This window comes from Peromyscus leucopus, chromosome X (assembly GCF_004664715.2).
Source record: "Peromyscus leucopus breed LL Stock chromosome X, UCI_PerLeu_2.1, whole genome shotgun sequence".
Lineage (NCBI taxonomy): Eukaryota > Metazoa > Chordata > Mammalia > Rodentia > Cricetidae > Peromyscus > Peromyscus leucopus.
In genome coordinates this window covers 55,723,260-55,739,277 of record NC_051083.1, presented here as the reverse complement: position 1 = coordinate 55,739,277, position 16,018 = coordinate 55,723,260, and the positions used below count along the sequence as shown (strand labels likewise).

General features: G+C 39.7%; 1 protein-coding gene across 2 annotated transcripts in view; it reads right to left on the bottom strand.

The window, feature by feature from the left end:
• Nucleotides 1-6,404: 6,404 nt before the first annotated feature.
• Zc3h12b (zinc finger CCCH-type containing 12B) overlaps nucleotides 6,405-16,018 on the bottom strand; it is a 44,727-nt gene continuing 35,113 nt past the window's right edge. For both annotated transcript variants that reach the window (XM_028888861.1, XM_028888862.1), the window contains exons 4-7: nucleotides 12,735-12,874; nucleotides 10,165-10,399; nucleotides 9,465-9,571; nucleotides 6,405-8,258 (exon numbers count right to left, since the gene is read on the bottom strand). In XM_028888861.1, the coding sequence (XP_028744694.1) occupies nucleotides 6,838-8,258; nucleotides 9,465-9,571; nucleotides 10,165-10,399; nucleotides 12,735-12,874 (1,903 nt within the window). In that variant the 3' untranslated portion in view covers nucleotides 6,405-6,837. The remainder of the gene's footprint in view (nucleotides 8,259-9,464; nucleotides 9,572-10,164; nucleotides 10,400-12,734; nucleotides 12,875-16,018) is intronic.

Below are 16,018 nucleotides of genomic sequence, written 5' to 3'. Positions count from 1 at the left end.
CTGGAAATATGTTCTACTTTGTCATTTCTCTGTTGTTTGGCCTAGAAAAGATACAGTATACTTCTGCAGTGGGCTTGGAACTTTAAGAAACATCTTAGTGATGTCAGCCCCTGTCCTATGATCACCCAATTTTCAGTCATCTTCCCTTAGTGCCCATTCTACATTAGACCCTAGTTGGCAAGAGATATAGGCAGAACATTCACCCTGTGTCAGCCCTTAGCTGAAAAGAGATCAAAGTAGAACCTTTAAAAGCCTGGTGAGGAAGGACAGAGTTACTTATGCCTCTTCCAAGTACCTTTAGGCGTTTCTATAAGTAGCTGTTACAAGAAATGTTGGAAATGCTGTTTCAGAAGCCGGTCAAGGTGTTCTGTGCCCTACCTGCCCCCAAGCCACGCCAAGCTGAGGATGGTAACCGGAGCCTCGGGCATGGTAGGCAAGTATTTTCATCACTGAACTTCAACAAGGCTTCTTATTTGAGTTATGACCTTTAGGGAGTGTTTAGCATCTGAAAGACTACTATATAAATAAGAGTGTGTATGTGTGTGTACTGCATGTGTATTTATGTGTACATATACATTTATGTGTATGTATATGTACACACACACACACATATATATATATATACACATTTGATAACATTGCTTTTCAAGGGAGCTAGTCTCATTTTCTTTGTTAGACTCAAAAGCATTCCATGAGTCCAGCAGTACAACAGACTTTTCCATGTAACCTAAAAGGTATTGACAAAGCAGGTTTGTGCATTGGTTAATGCAATGGTATTTTTTGTCCTCAGTGCTGCTCTCTCTCCTCTCAATGACAAGGGCTAAAGGTTTTCTAGCATATTGGAAAGTCAAAGCCTGAAAGATCATCAAGAACCTTCTAGATTAACATGGAGAAGGGACTTGAAAATGTGTGGATATATATTCCATGGTCTAAGGATACACATTTTATGGTCTGTCCTAGTCTACATCAGAGTAGCTCTTACTTGACTGCATATGTTTTGGGAACTTCCCTGATATTGCTTTTTAAAGATTAGATTTTCTTCTAGAAAAAAGTTTGAAAGTAATAGTTCTTATTTGCCCCCTCCCTCCCCCCACAACATATGTATACACTTTACCTCTTTATTTTCAGACATCGTGAGATTCTTTTTTCTTAAGCCTCTAACCAACCCCCGCCCCCCAGTGCATTGACATACTGAGACAGACAAAAGAGAAGTGATTTACCCATGGGGGGGGGAGAGAGAGAGAGAGAGACAGAACAGTTGCTAGGTTGGTAAAGATCAAGTGTTTTATTGAACATCATCTGGGATCATTATGGATGCAGATTATTAGACCCCTCTCCTGATGTGAATCCAAGGTTGAAGAATAGGCCACACTATGATTTTAACATAGATGGGATTATTTTGATGCAAAATGGACTTTGAGATGCACTGATAGACAGGAAAAAGCTGCCCAGTGACCCAGGTTCTAGGCATGCCTCACTACTTAATTGAAGCAACCTTGGGCAAGTCATGCTATTTTCTTAATCTGCAGGATGTTTACCTCTTATAAAGATCAGACATTAACAGGATAGATTTGCTGTTCAGGATCTGGGCAGATGGCTCAGTAGATAAGAATGCTTGAAGACCTGAGTTCAAATCCCAGCAACTACATTTATGTGTTTTAACACAAGGCATGGCTGTGCATGCCTGTAACCCTAGTATTAAAGGAAATAACAGCTGTGTTCCAAGAGCTTTCTAGGCAGCCAGCTTAGCCAAAATGTTGAGATTCCAGTTCACCAAGATCTCCTGTCTCAAGGCAGTAAGGTGGAGAGAAGTAAAGGAAAACATTGGAGGTTTCCTGGCCTCCACATGTGTGCACACAGGTGTATGTTCTCATACATGTGCATGCACTATAATCACACACATACTGTGTATAACACACATGCACACACACACACACACACACACACACACACGTTTTCTGGACAAAAAAACATTGGTAGCCCACTTAAAATGAAAATTCCACATGAGATGCATCTCCTAAGAATCTAAAACTGCATGATACGTGGTAATGAATTGTTTTTCTAAAGCATATCATGTTTTATATATGTGACACAACAAACCTTTCTCAAAAAAAGAAGAAAGAACAAGAAAATGATTTTCCTAAGCACACCTGGAGTCCCAGTACTTGAAAGGCAAAATCAGAAGAACTGAGAGGTCATGGCCATGTACAAATTGTGTGTGTGTGTATAAAATTCAAGGCCAGTCTGAGGGTATATAACAAGGCTCTCATCACTCTAAGGGCTGAGGATGTAGTTCAGTGGTAGAATGCTTACCTAGCATTTTTAAGACCGAGTTTGATCGTAACCATAAGAAACACCAAAAATTAGATGATTTTGGTAAATTTCAGGTGAACTCTGGGAGGGAGGAATGGGGATCTATATCCTATTGTTTATTTAGCAATGCAAGTTGCAAGGACGTACGTTTAATATTACAGGAACAAATTGTAGTGTGTGTGTGCGTTGACTTATGTTGCTGATGTTCTTAAAGAAAGAGCCATTAGTGATTAGTAGACAAATAGTTTATGCAGTAAATGGGTTTACAGTTCATTGTTGTCAACAACACAGCATTTTCATCACAATTGCAGGTGAAACAAACAAAATCCTCATGAAGAAGTTGTAAGTACATTCATGCTAGTGAGAATATTGTATAAAGCATTGCACATGCATCCTAGGGCCGGACAAAACTGGAGAAGAAGGGCTATATTTTCACTCACCTCAGGTTGGCTCTGTATTTTGTCATTGAGACTTACATTATGTTTGGGTCAAATAAGAAACCCAAAGTGGTTTTATAAAAAAGTTTACAACCATTAAACAATACTGTTTAATCCCACAAATGGATAAAACAAATTACTATAGCTCAATGATACACAAACCAGGACTAGAAAATAGTCAATCTGCCTATGTGTATAGCTAGCTATAATACAGAAGATATCAAATATGCTGAGTCTTCACAGAGGCATTGACTACTTTAGACAAGCAAGTTCTAGAAATACACTGATTTTGTTTCCAATGAAAAACTAACACTAGTGCCATTTTGGTCGGTCGAAGATTATGCACTCCTCAGTTTCATAGGCGAAGAGAAGCAAACTAGGAAGAGGAAGATAAGGGTTAGGAGGAGACCTGAGCAGGGCTCTTTGGACAACTTGGCATTACTTCCGCTGTACAAATCCAAACCTGGTTTACAGAGCAAAACAGACTATTGAAATTGTCAGCCCTCCCAAAGGGCATTTGTACAAAGCTGCACACTTAGAGCACAGACAGAATGTTAACTGAGAGCCTCTTCATAATGAACTATTCCGTGTCAGAAGGAAACTGGAACAAAGATGAAGAGACGTTAATGATTGAATTATTTTGTAGAGGTTATTTCAAAATGGAAAAACTGGATTGCAGAGAAGTGGTCTCGTAGAAACAAGGGATCGAGATCATAAGAGGGGGCGAGAAAAATCATGCTCTACGCTTCATTACTTAGAAGAAAAGTTTTACAGACCATTTCCATACGTCATCCGACATTTTCCCTTCCACACCTGGTACCTTAAGTGAGTTCGGTAGTTCCATGTTACCTTTGAAAAGGCTCCTTTTTCTTTGAGCTGTCTTATAGAAAGGGTGCCCTGGATTGACCATGCCCCTCCAAAGTCACATTTCTCCCTTAGGTGGAAATGAAAACAACAACAATAATAAGGTCACAACAAGAAAACAAAAATCAGAAAATCTACAAAGTCTAAGGCGTGAACAGGCAGAGGTTTGCTATGAGGTCAGAAAATCAGTGAAGGAATTCCAATTACAAAGCACCTCTTACAGAATCCGCTGCTTCTGGAAAACCACACGGAACACTGCCTTAACCCCTGCTGTGTACTTGGAGGTAAGTATCCTGAAGGACACACACTTAGCCCCTTGAAGGGTGCTAACGAGGGCTCAATGCTCTTCTCTAATTGCTATTTTATAATTATAGACAAAATGGAAAAGTCAAGAAGTGTGCAGATCTTGATATAAAAAATGTTTCTCGAATGTAAGAACCACACTGGATTAATGCATTCATAATTATACAGCTCCATTAAAGCTACTTACATATGGTTTATTACTATTGACACTTTATAAAAATCCCCTTTGTAAGGACATACTAAATTTAATAGGCTAAAGAGAATAACAATGTTGCAGATTGGACACACAATAGTTGTGCATCTAACAATAAAGAGGCCTTGAAATCTGTATTTGTCTATAAACTACTACTGCCCTTTGGAAATAAAAGCTCCCTCGTTACCCCTGGGCTACTTTCCTGTGACACACAGTGCCACAAATATGGTGAAAATTAAGTACTAAACATAGTTTAAGATGAGTTTTGTATATTTGTTTCTATACAATCAGGAGAAAAGAGATACAATTTGTATCAACAAAAGGTCATTTCTGGTTATTTGAGGCATTGCTCTTAGCTGCTTTGGTTCATACACATTTTACAAGGAGAGAGGAATGGCAATCCTTTCTTAGAAAGTAAAAAAATACATATGCTATCTTAAAAATTCCGGAGGGCCCCACTGGAAAGAGCTTACAATTCTTTTGCGTTTTCAACATGAACGTATTCCGGATGAATTGTAGCTGATAAGACGAATCCTGTGCTTCCCTGGAAACTGGGAAGCTACTGGGCACTGCAGTGTCACTGATGAACTAATTGGTACAAAGGTATCAGAATAATCTGAGATTGTCAAATCCCCTGATTTCGTCAAGGGGCAGATTTAGAAGATCCCAGAAGTTCAAGGTGAGATAGGAAGCACTGCAGCGACAATTGTCAGCTTGTGTGGCCCTACCTGATAGAAAATATTGTTACACTTTACCAGTGTACTGGGGAATGGAACAGTTAGCGGGTAGGAGGAGATAAATGTAAGGTTGCGGCTAAGTGAATATTGTTTAAGATGTACTGTTCGTCAACTTTCAAAGAGATAGAAAGCTGGAAAGCAGCATGTAAGCCATTATTCAAACCACCAGAAACAACCCTGACTACAGCCTCACATTCAGAGTGTTTCACAGTAAGAAACATTTATAGGCAGTATTACACCTTCTCATGAAGAAACAAAAGGCCAAGGCCAGGCCTTCTCAACTCTCATGAAAAAGGACTGTAGAAGTTAGTAAGTTCCAGCTTCAGAAATTGTGAGCTGGTCATCGTTCAAAATGTTGAAATATACAATGGATTCAGAAAGGAGGGCTCATTTAGTGCATCTTAGAACAAAACAATAAATACCTCTTGTAGAGGCATGAAGCTACAAATGAATTCTACCCAGAGTAAGATTCAAATTGTGCAAATGGTGCTGCCTGACCCAAAAGTCATACCCTCTTTAATAGTGCATTTCAGAATTATCTAACACTCAGTGGGCCCCATTGGAAGCTGCTCTTTTGCCACCTAGAAAATACCCTGGTTTTGTTTCCTAAAGGAATCTGCTCTACCAATGACTGATCTTATTGCTTAAAGGGTGGACAACAGGAGAGAGTGGTATACATGGCTGTCCACTCTCTTTCACTACACTTTGTCCTGTAATGTTGAATTGGTCAGAAGTTCCAACTCTGTAGATATCACTTAATGCCATCCCTCCTGGGATAAGGGAAGTAAATTCTGGTAGGAAGTCCCTTGGTCCTGGTCCAGCTCTTTAGCACTCGTGTGTCATATACATACTAAGTGTTGAATATGTGCTTATAGAGTACCTCCTCTGTAGAAAGCTCCAGCCTGATCCCTAATCTGCTAAGGTGAAGAGACTTGAGAGCTAAGAATGGTTAATAAACGTGGGCAAGTAAAATATGTCAAAGAAATACAGCTGCTTTACTCTGGTGCATAAGAAAGCAAAGCTTTAAATGTTGGGATATGATTTCACTTTTAAATCTAATTGAAACTATAAAATGTGACAAAATCATCAAGTTGTATTTGTGATCTATACAGGTGTAAACTATAGACTGTATAGAGCTTACTGTTTTATTATCACGATAGAAAAGTTGATACTAGAGATACAAACACATCTCAAACCAAATATATAAATTCATACATGCAGTAGAATTGCTAAGAGGAGGGTTCAACTATATCTCTAGAAGCTTCAGTGTGACCCTATACTTGGCTAAAGATATTGAATGATCAGATACCCATGCAATAAAATATGTGTTTACTTTTAGTTTTAAGTATCTATTATAAAACCCTTAAAAGGTCAATTCACAATACAGTCTGATCCTCATATATTTGCTCTCTAAATAGGACAGATGGTCCATACTTTATAATATGGAATGTGTGACTAAGAAAACACTGGTAGCTGGGTGTGGTGGCACACACCTTCAATCCTAGCACTCTGCAGGCAGAGACAGGTGGATCTCTGTGAGTTAAAGGCCAACCTGGTCGACATAGCAAGTTTCAGGAAAGTCTGTGCTACAAGGAGAGACCCTGTCTCAAAAAACTAAAAAAGAAAACAATGGTAATAAAATCCCTTGGGGTTTCTTGCATTTAGACAAAACTTGGGTTTTGTCCTCCATTACCTCCATGCTTCAGTGGAAAAGGGCATGGGATGTTGGGCCAGAGAACTTCAGTTTATGTCTTGACTTGGTCATTTACTAGCAGTGTGACCTTGACAGGTCAGCTAATCCCATCAAGCTTCAGTTTCTTCCTCAATAAAATTAGATGTTACCAAGATCTACGTCAGAGTTGTTATGTACTAAAATGATATAAACACTCTGTAATTTTAAAAGAACAACACAAATTATTACTTATTAGAATTATAGTATCATATATTATTAGTATTCATATTTATGTAAAGGAGTAAGTCCTATGTCATGTCAACGTGCAGCTCTAAGCTTGGCAACAATCAAGGCTGCCAGCTGCTGAGCATCTGCTGTGTGGGGATTCTTCTCCATCACTGCAAGAACAATGTTAGAAGGAAAGATGTTGCAGAGGTTCTTGTACGTCTGATATTGGTGTTCTGGTATCACATGCTCCCTGGCATCATTGCACATTCCAACCCAAGGATTCCTCCAAAGCTGCTCCATTTTTTCAGGCATGCTCCTTACCATGACTGGTTCATAACATGGTTGCATGAGGCTGTTACCTAAGGGATAGGAGTGGTATCCATAGGAGTCAGCTGAACGGGGCAATGGGTCCCAGCTAGCATGCTGTTCCCTGCACAGAGGAGGCCGCCTTTGCCTCATGGGGTTGCTATCATAGAGGCGGGAGTCAGAAATGCTGTCCATTCGCGTCATCACCAGAGCACGGCCTGGCTGAGAGGGCCCCACAGGATGGATATTGGGAGGCATGGTGTAGTCTCCAGGACAGCTAGAGTGTGCACCAGTTGCTGGGTTCTGGGCATGCACAGCTAAGTGAGGGACTGACTGCTTGTGGGGTGCTTGCTTAGAATCTTCTGAACCGTAACTTTGCACTCTCGCTAAGGCTTCATGGTAACCATGGGAAAATGGCTGAAGATGGTTGTGAGATGCTGAGCGGTGAAGCTTCAAAGTGCCTTCAGGATGGGCATCAGCTACAGCCAAATACAAGTTGTTGTAAGAGGAATAGTTGTCACTCCTGGTATGGCTCATGTGACTGTCCGTACACAGGCTGGGATTCCGAACATAAACCCCCTGGTTTGCTTCAGCCATGTAGTATTCATGATTATGCATGCTGTTGATACTCAGTTTGGAGAAGTCGCTTAACACTGAATAGTAGTCATGGTCCCCCATGGTCTCAAACTTTGGGTATTGCTCAGTATAGTTAATAGGGGTGCCATGGCTGTTGGTAACCAGGATAGGGGGGTATTGCATGCTGACCATGTGCTCCAAAGAGGCCTTTTGATGGGCAAAATGGGAGGACCCTGGCACAGGGCTGCTGGCTGAACGGGTGTTGAGTGCACCCACTGCATGGCTTTTCGGGGGAGGGATTGTAGGGACACTTAAAGCGGTCACAAGTGAAGGGACAGAACTGGCCTCAGGTTTACGGGCAATGGACAGCCACTCTTCGGGTTCCGCAGCTGCAGATCGGATGCTGGGATCTGATTGGCGCTTGGAGGCCACACGTTTGACCTCTGAGGTTATCTCACCTTTGGCAGTAGACATCCCTGTGCCACACTTGGCCAGGGTGTCTTCGCTCATTATTTTCACTGTGGACAGTTTGGCACTGATTCGGAGCTCATCAGCCACCGAACGCTGGGGTTGGTTGGCCCGCTCCGGATGATAGTATTTGCACTTGTGGCCGTAGGTACATTTTTTGCCTGAAAAATAATGCCTTGGTGTAAGACTCTCTCTCATAGTGGTATAACCCTCCGTGCCAGAAGTTGTCCTAACATTCTGGTCACTCAGGTTAGGGTTATACTGTTCAGGGTTAAGGCAGAAAATGAACCCTCCACAAAGATGAGAGACAGACAACACCAAGGAGTCAGCACATACTGTGAGGGGAGAGGGAGAGAGTGGCAAGCTTCGGAGGAAATTGCAGTGTAAGAGCTAAGAGCTGAGTGGCTGGCTAGCCTTAGTTTCCTGGTGCTGGACAACTTTCCTTAGGCATAGTCTGTTTGGTGAGGCAGCCTAGAGGGGCAGACAACAGAATGATGCAGTGTGAAGAGCACGAGTTTGGAGGCCACTGAGAAAGAACTATGTTTCAGTTCCAGCTATGTCCTTTACTGGCTGTGTGATGGGGACAATGACTGTTTGCTAAGGCTCATTTTCCTCTTTGGTAAACAAGGTTCATAACCATGTCTATATTACAGGATTATTGTAAAGATGAAATGAGACAACACACATGAAAATACTCTCATTTGAACATGAATCACAGACAAAAAAACAAACAAACAAAAACACACCCTTCAACAAGTGATTATTCAACAAACATCAACATCCTAAATAGCCTCAGACCAAGCAGTTCACGTTGCACTGTTAGGCTCACAAACTGTATCAGGGGGATTTGGGTAAGAGCACAAGAACACTTAAAAACAACCCTGTATTTTAGAAATACAATTGAAAAGGAAATTTGGAGGCAACTGAAGTGCAAATGAGAAGAATAATGGTATAACTGATTGACAGAAGGTATAGTCACCTGCCTGAGAAACATGCTCTTGTTTAGGGTCAGTCCTTTGGAATTGCCCCTTCTGTTCCATAGGCTATATAGTTTCTGCTTGCCCTCACTCCTAAGCAACATCACTCAGGACTTGGCATCTAGAGCACATTTTAACAAGTGACGACTTGGTATGTTAACAAGTGACAACTAATCTCCCATTGTAGTTCTAGTTACCTTTTCCTCATGCAGTTTCAAAGATGTTGCTTTATGGACCTAACTGAGAGTACATAAAAACACAGACTGTCACTCACATAAAGTGGACAAGTCAAGATTTCTCGCTTCAAAGAGAAATCTGGAAAGGAAAAGTATTCAAAGAATCTGTATGTTTCCCTTCATTCAGAACTTAATTCTGCACAGAAGTACTCACCATACGGACATGGTTGCTTTTTATGTTCAGGAACAACAGGTCTCTTTCTTAGGAAATTCTCAAGGCTTGGACCATGGCGTCCTAAAGGATCATCTGGAGGCATAAATCTGGAACAAGCCAACAAGAGGTGACTGTGTTTCCTTCTGTCACTATCACATTTTCTAGGAGTCCAGGCCTTCCTTCTCCCTTGCCTGCACTATAATCATAGCATTCAACTTGTGCTGTCTACCTCCCATCTGTCTTCTGTCAAAATAGGAGTTCTTCCCTTTGTTTCCACTTGATCACACAGAAAGGATTCTTTCCTTGTCCATTTTTCATGGACTGTATACCCAGTCATACTGCCATGAATGTCAGTTTGCCCCAGTGCACCAGCCAGTTTCATACCTTCAGATATATTCATAGTGTACTGTTCACAGGTCATCCCCAGCAGCCCACTTTATTCTGTGAAATTCATTTCACAAGATAAAGCAACTTTTAACATCCTGTCATAATTTTCTCTCTCCCCTATTTCTACCTTTCTTCTCATATACTTTAAGCCCCTTGATGGTGAGTCCTGCTTCCTAGTCAGTCTTTTATTTTTGTAGCAACCAGCATAATCCATGCTCTACAATAAGTGGTCAGTATATGTTTATTGACATGTAATGTATTACTACTAGTAATTTGTATTTAACTGTTTAGAGCTTACTAGAAAGAAACTCACTTATCATTCACAAAAGAATACATCAGCAACCGCTCCTCTATAAACTTCTTCCATTCTGGCTTTTCAACTTGAAGGTCTCGGTAGTTATCATTGGATACAATGATGCCATCAGAATCAAAAGCCAATTTGACTATGAACCGGTCATCATAGCAGACCACCCTTCTGCCTTGGACCCTTCGGGATGGTGTGAAGACGAGAATCTTTTCCTTTTCCAGTTTACGTAGAATATCTTGATCTATCAAAATATGTTTATACCACAAAGTAGAAAATCATCTTTGGAAGTTAACTGTATTATCCCCATATTACCAAAACAAAAGTTAGTACTAGATAAATATTTTATTTGTACTTGGAGAACAAATGTGCTACTTTTCTGGCTGTGACATAAAATAGAATTGTGACCTCAGATAAGTCATCTTCTCTTTCAGACTTTAATTTTTCTTTCAGGAAAATGAAAAACAAAACAAAAAACAAACCTAGATTCAGACACATTTAATTTTTAAAAACTATTACAAAGGATAAAAATTAACACTTGATCTAACTTTTCTTGTCTGAGAAAGAGTGTTACTATGTAGCCCAGGCTAGCTTGAGTCTTTAGATTCTTCTATATCAATGTCCCAAGAGCATCGATACCAGATGTGTACCAACACACTCAGCTAACCCTAGCACTCTTGATATTTGTTTTTCCCTGTGTCTGAAGGACCAGATTTTTTTTCCTGTGGTGCTAGGGTTGAAACCCAGAATCAAGAGCATGGTAGGTAAGTGCTCTACCACTGATCCATATCCTCATCCCTAGCCTAGCTTCTTGACTGTTTAAGTTCAAAAATAGCAAAGCCTGTGTCTGTCAGGAGAGTAAGCCATCACTCATGAAGACTTTCATTTTTTACTTTTCCCTGAAAGAAGGACAAAAAACTAAAGTTATAGCATTTAAGTAGTGACTTTCTTCTTCCTTTCCAAAAAAAAAATCTATCTATCTATCTATCTATCTATCTATCTATCTATCATTTATATATGTGTGTTTGTGTGTTTGTGTGTGTGTGTGTGTGTGCGCGTGTGTGTGTTTACCATGACGTGTGATGGGGTCAAAGGGCAACTTGTGAGAGTTAGTTCTTTTTCCACTCTTTGGTTCCCAGGGATTAAACTCCGGTTGTCAGACTTGGCAGCAAGTGCCTTTACCTGCTGAGCCCTCTTGCTGGCCATTTTGGACCCAATTGTTTAGGAGAGGAAACTTGCTTACTGGTCTTGAACAGTACTGAGATTTACTCTCACACGGGCTTGAGCCTGCTCTACAGATGGAGACAGCTCTCCATAGAACTCAGCCATCCACCCACTGGGCTTTCTGAGTAGTTACTTTGGGAAAGTGACGGTAATCGGGAGACTGGTATCTGGATGTTCTTCAGTGCTATACAGAGCATGTATGTGTACTGGAAATGTGGTGACTGCACTGTCAGCTTGGGGTGCACATCACGATTCTTGTAGAATTCAGGCACCTTTATGTTCATGAGCTCTTTGTTCCATAAAGAAATATTTAAAAGTTCATTTTAGAATTTCACTAATATAAAGACAAACATCATCCAATTAAGTGTCTTATTGCACATTCATTGTAATTTTCTATTTTCTTCTTATGTGAAAAGAACAAAATGAAAAAATTTTCGTGGAGAATTAAAAAATGTGCTCCAGGGGAACCTGCAGGGGACTGAACCCAGCCCCCAGAATGTGGGTGACAGTTGCCTGGCTTGGTCTGCTTGTGGGGCTCCTGGCAACAACTTGATGTGCCAGACTTTGTTGACTCCCCATGGGAGGCTTTACCCTCTCTGAGGAGTGGATAGGGGGTGGGGTGGGGGAGAAGTGGGGGTGAGCGGGAGGAGGGGAGGGAAGGAAAACTGTGGTTGGCATGTAAAATGAAAAAAAGATAATAATAAAGGAACTAGTTGGGAACAAGCCTCAGCTAAGCTTTCATACTTTAAAAATCAAAAAGTGTGATCATCTCTAGGTCCCGAACTTCTTTGCCTCAGGTGTAGAGTGGTTCTTACTGTCTTTGGTTGTTTTCTCCTCTGTTCCCCCTAATTTGTAAACCTCACAATTGTTTCCTTGACACAAAATAAGATTGCCTATATACCATTTAACATTTAGTTTCTTGAAAAATTCAGTCAAATTCATACCCAGATTTACTCCCTATTGTCTGAAATCTATGATGGATTAATAAACAGGCTGCCCTGGTACTCACTATATGACACAGGTTAGCCTCAAACTCATCATCCTCTTGCCTCAGTCTATTGAGTCTTAGGATTTCAGGTGTGTATCATCATTTCCATAAAAATAATGTTTTTTTTCCAGTTATGTGCTTTATGGTTTTCTAAATGGAAGTTTTTATTTAACTATCACATACCACAAAACAAGGATGGTTTTATAATGGATCACTTTATAAAAGTACATTTACTAAAAGATATTTTAAGCATATTTAACTTAGCAAAGCAATTATCTAAATTGAGACCATCTGCCTCTCTCCAAACTATCCTTTTATCTTTGACTCTCGAGGAAAAGTTTTTTTTTTTTTCAATTTGAAATAGTACCTGTAATTGGTGCATCAGGGCGGGATTGCTCCTTTCTCCATGCTGGTACAAATACAGTGATATCTTTATGGCCTTTGTCTAGAAACCAATCCACAGCTAGTTGTATTCCTCTGCAGGAGAATTCTTCTTTATTCCCATGGCTTCAGAAACAATAGAGAACAAGAGACAAAAGGATTAATAATAGTCAGCAAAAAGAAACACCCCACCAGCCCTTTTCTCAGTACTGAGATTAATGACAGACATTTTTCTTTCTTTTCTTGTACATTCTTTTAAAGACAGGGTTATACTATATAGCATAGGTTGGCTTGAAACTGCCTATCTAGAGGCTTGTCTCCAGATTGTAATGATCTTCCTGCCTCATCCTTCCAAGTGCTGAGATTATAGAGTATGAATATCATTCCTGGATAACATTTTCTTTCTTGATGATGTCAAGCACATATTTTTTTTTCAAGTGCAGTGAATCAGACTCAGGACCTCCACAAGCTCGCTACTATTAAGTCATACCTCTATGACAAAAAATACTATGCCAAGAGAAAACTGTATTCTTTTTATTTGACTGTTGTACTATTATAAACTTCACTCAATGCCAAGGGTGGTTAATAACAACTCTCAACGTACAATAGATGTGATAACTATGATTAATGTCTTTCTTTCTTTTTCTTTTCTTTTCTTTCTTTCTTTCTTTCTTTCTTTCTTTCTTTCTTTCTTTCTTTCTTTCTTTCTTTCTTTCTTTCTTTCTTTCTTTTTTTTTGAGACAAGGTTCCTCCATGTAGTTTTGGTGCCTGTCCTGGATCTCGCTCTGTAGACCAGGCTGGCCTGGAACTCACAGAGATCCACCTGGCTCTGCCTCCTGAGTGCTGAGTGCTGGGGTTAAAGGTGTGTGCCACCATCACCCGGCAACTACGATTAATTTCATTTCCCCCTTTCTGTTTCTATTGCTACCTTTGCTCAAAGATTCAGAAATTCACAACATATTGAAAAAGAAAGGTACTTATCACAGGCTTAGATAAAGCTTTTGTGGAAGATAGTTGATGTGAAACTTAAACACACAAGCACACAGAAAGGCACACACACACACGCGCGCACACACACACACACACACACACACACACACACACACACACACACTTTTGGTCATGGTCTTTACCACAGCAATAGAAAGCAAACTAGAACACATGTGAACTTCATAGTCACATTTTTCTTAATTGTTGAATAACATTCCATTGTGTAAATAGATCACATTTTCATTATCCATTCATTGATGGACATCTAAACTTTTTCCATTTCTTTGCTATTATGAATATAGAAGCAGCAATGAACATATATGGGCAGGCATCACTACAGTAAAATAGAGTCACTTCACATGTGGCCGAGAGTGGTATAGCTGGATCATGTGATAGAACTTCTAGCTTTTGGGGGGAAATTCTACACTGACTGCCAGAGAGGCTGCACCAGTGTGTACTCCCACAAACAATGAATACTACCTTTCTCCACATCCATGTTGTTCCTGTAGTGTCTTCTTCCATTTCTTTCTTCACTGTTGTAAAATTTTAATTGCAAAAATCTTTCACCTTCCTGGTTAGGTTTATTTATAAATATTTTGTTTTTGAAGCTATTAGGAGTTGTATTGTATTCTTGATCTTTTTTAAATTAATAATTTATTCTTTGAGAACTTCAAAACATATATATTATGTATATAATGTATTTTGAGCATATCCACTCTCATTCTTCCCCTCCAACTCACTCTGGAACTATAAGGCTATAGTTCCAAATAGACTCTTTTATGACTCTTTTATAAATGTATTTATCACAATAGAATGGTAACTAATGTATAAGTTGATTACATTCCCTAGCTACTGTGATTAAAACATCAATGAGCATGTATTTGAAAGTGGTTCTTGTAGCAGGATATGGAGTCCTTTGGGTACTTGATATTTTTCCCTTGAGAAGTTTTAGAGCAGTAGATCATATGATGATTTGGAGTTTTGTGAAGGGCAGAAGATATGAACTCTCCTCTACATGGTGGTATCTAGTTTTCTAGCACCATTTGTTGTAGATGTCTTACTGTAGATGTCTTTTCTCTAATGTATATTTTTGGCATCTTTGTCAAAAATAAGGTGGGCATAGTTGTATAGCCTTATATCTTGGTCTTTTATTCTATTCCATTTTTTAATTGGTAATCTCAGTGCCTGCATTATTGGTGTCCTACTCAGGAAGTTGACTCCAGTGCCAATGCATTCAAGGATATTCCCCACTTTCTCTTCTATCAGGTTTAGTGTATCTGGATTGGATTTATATTGAGACCTTTGATCCACTTGGACCTGAGTTTTGTGCAGGGTGATAGATATGGATCTCTTTTTGCATTCTTCTATATGCACAGGTCCAGTTAGACTAGCACCATTTGTTGAAAATGCTTTCTTTTTCCATTGTATACTTCTGGCTCCTTAAAACAAAACAAAACAAACAAACAAACAAACAGGTGTCCATAGGCATGTGAATTTATGTCTGGGTCTTCAATTCAATTCCATTTATCTGTCTGTTTTTATACCAGTGCCATTATGTTTTTATTACTGTAGCTCCAGAGTAGCACTTTAAATCAGGGATGGTGATACCTCCAGAAGTTCTTTTATTATATAGGATTGTTTTAGCTATCCTGGGTATTTTGTTTTTTCATATGAAGCTGAGTATTGTTCTTTTAAGGTCTATAAAGAATTGTGTTGGATGGCCGAAAGACATTCAAGAAATTGCTCAACATGCTTAGTCATCAGGGAAATGCAAATCAAAATGACTTTGAGATACCATCTTATAGCTTCCTGAATGGCTAAGATTAAAAACACTGATGACAGTGTACATTGGAGAGGGTGTGGAGCAAGGGGAACACTCCTCCATTGTTGGTGGGAATGCAAACTTTGTACAACCACTGTGGAAATCAGTATGGCAACTTCTCAGAAAATTAGGAATCAATCCACCTCAAGACACAGTGATACCACTCTTGGCATATACCCAAGGAATGCTCAATCATACTACAAGGGCACTTGCTCAATTATGTTCATAGCAGCATTATTGGTAACAGTCACAACCTGGAGACAACCTAGATGCCCCTGAACCAAAGAAAGGATAAAGAAAATGTGGTACACATACACAATGGAGTACTACTCAGCAGTAAAAAACAAGAACATCATGAAATTTGCAGGCAAATGAACGGAAATAGAAAATATTATTCTGAGTGAGGTAACCCAGACTCAGAAAGACAAACATGGCATGTACTCACTCATAAGTGGATA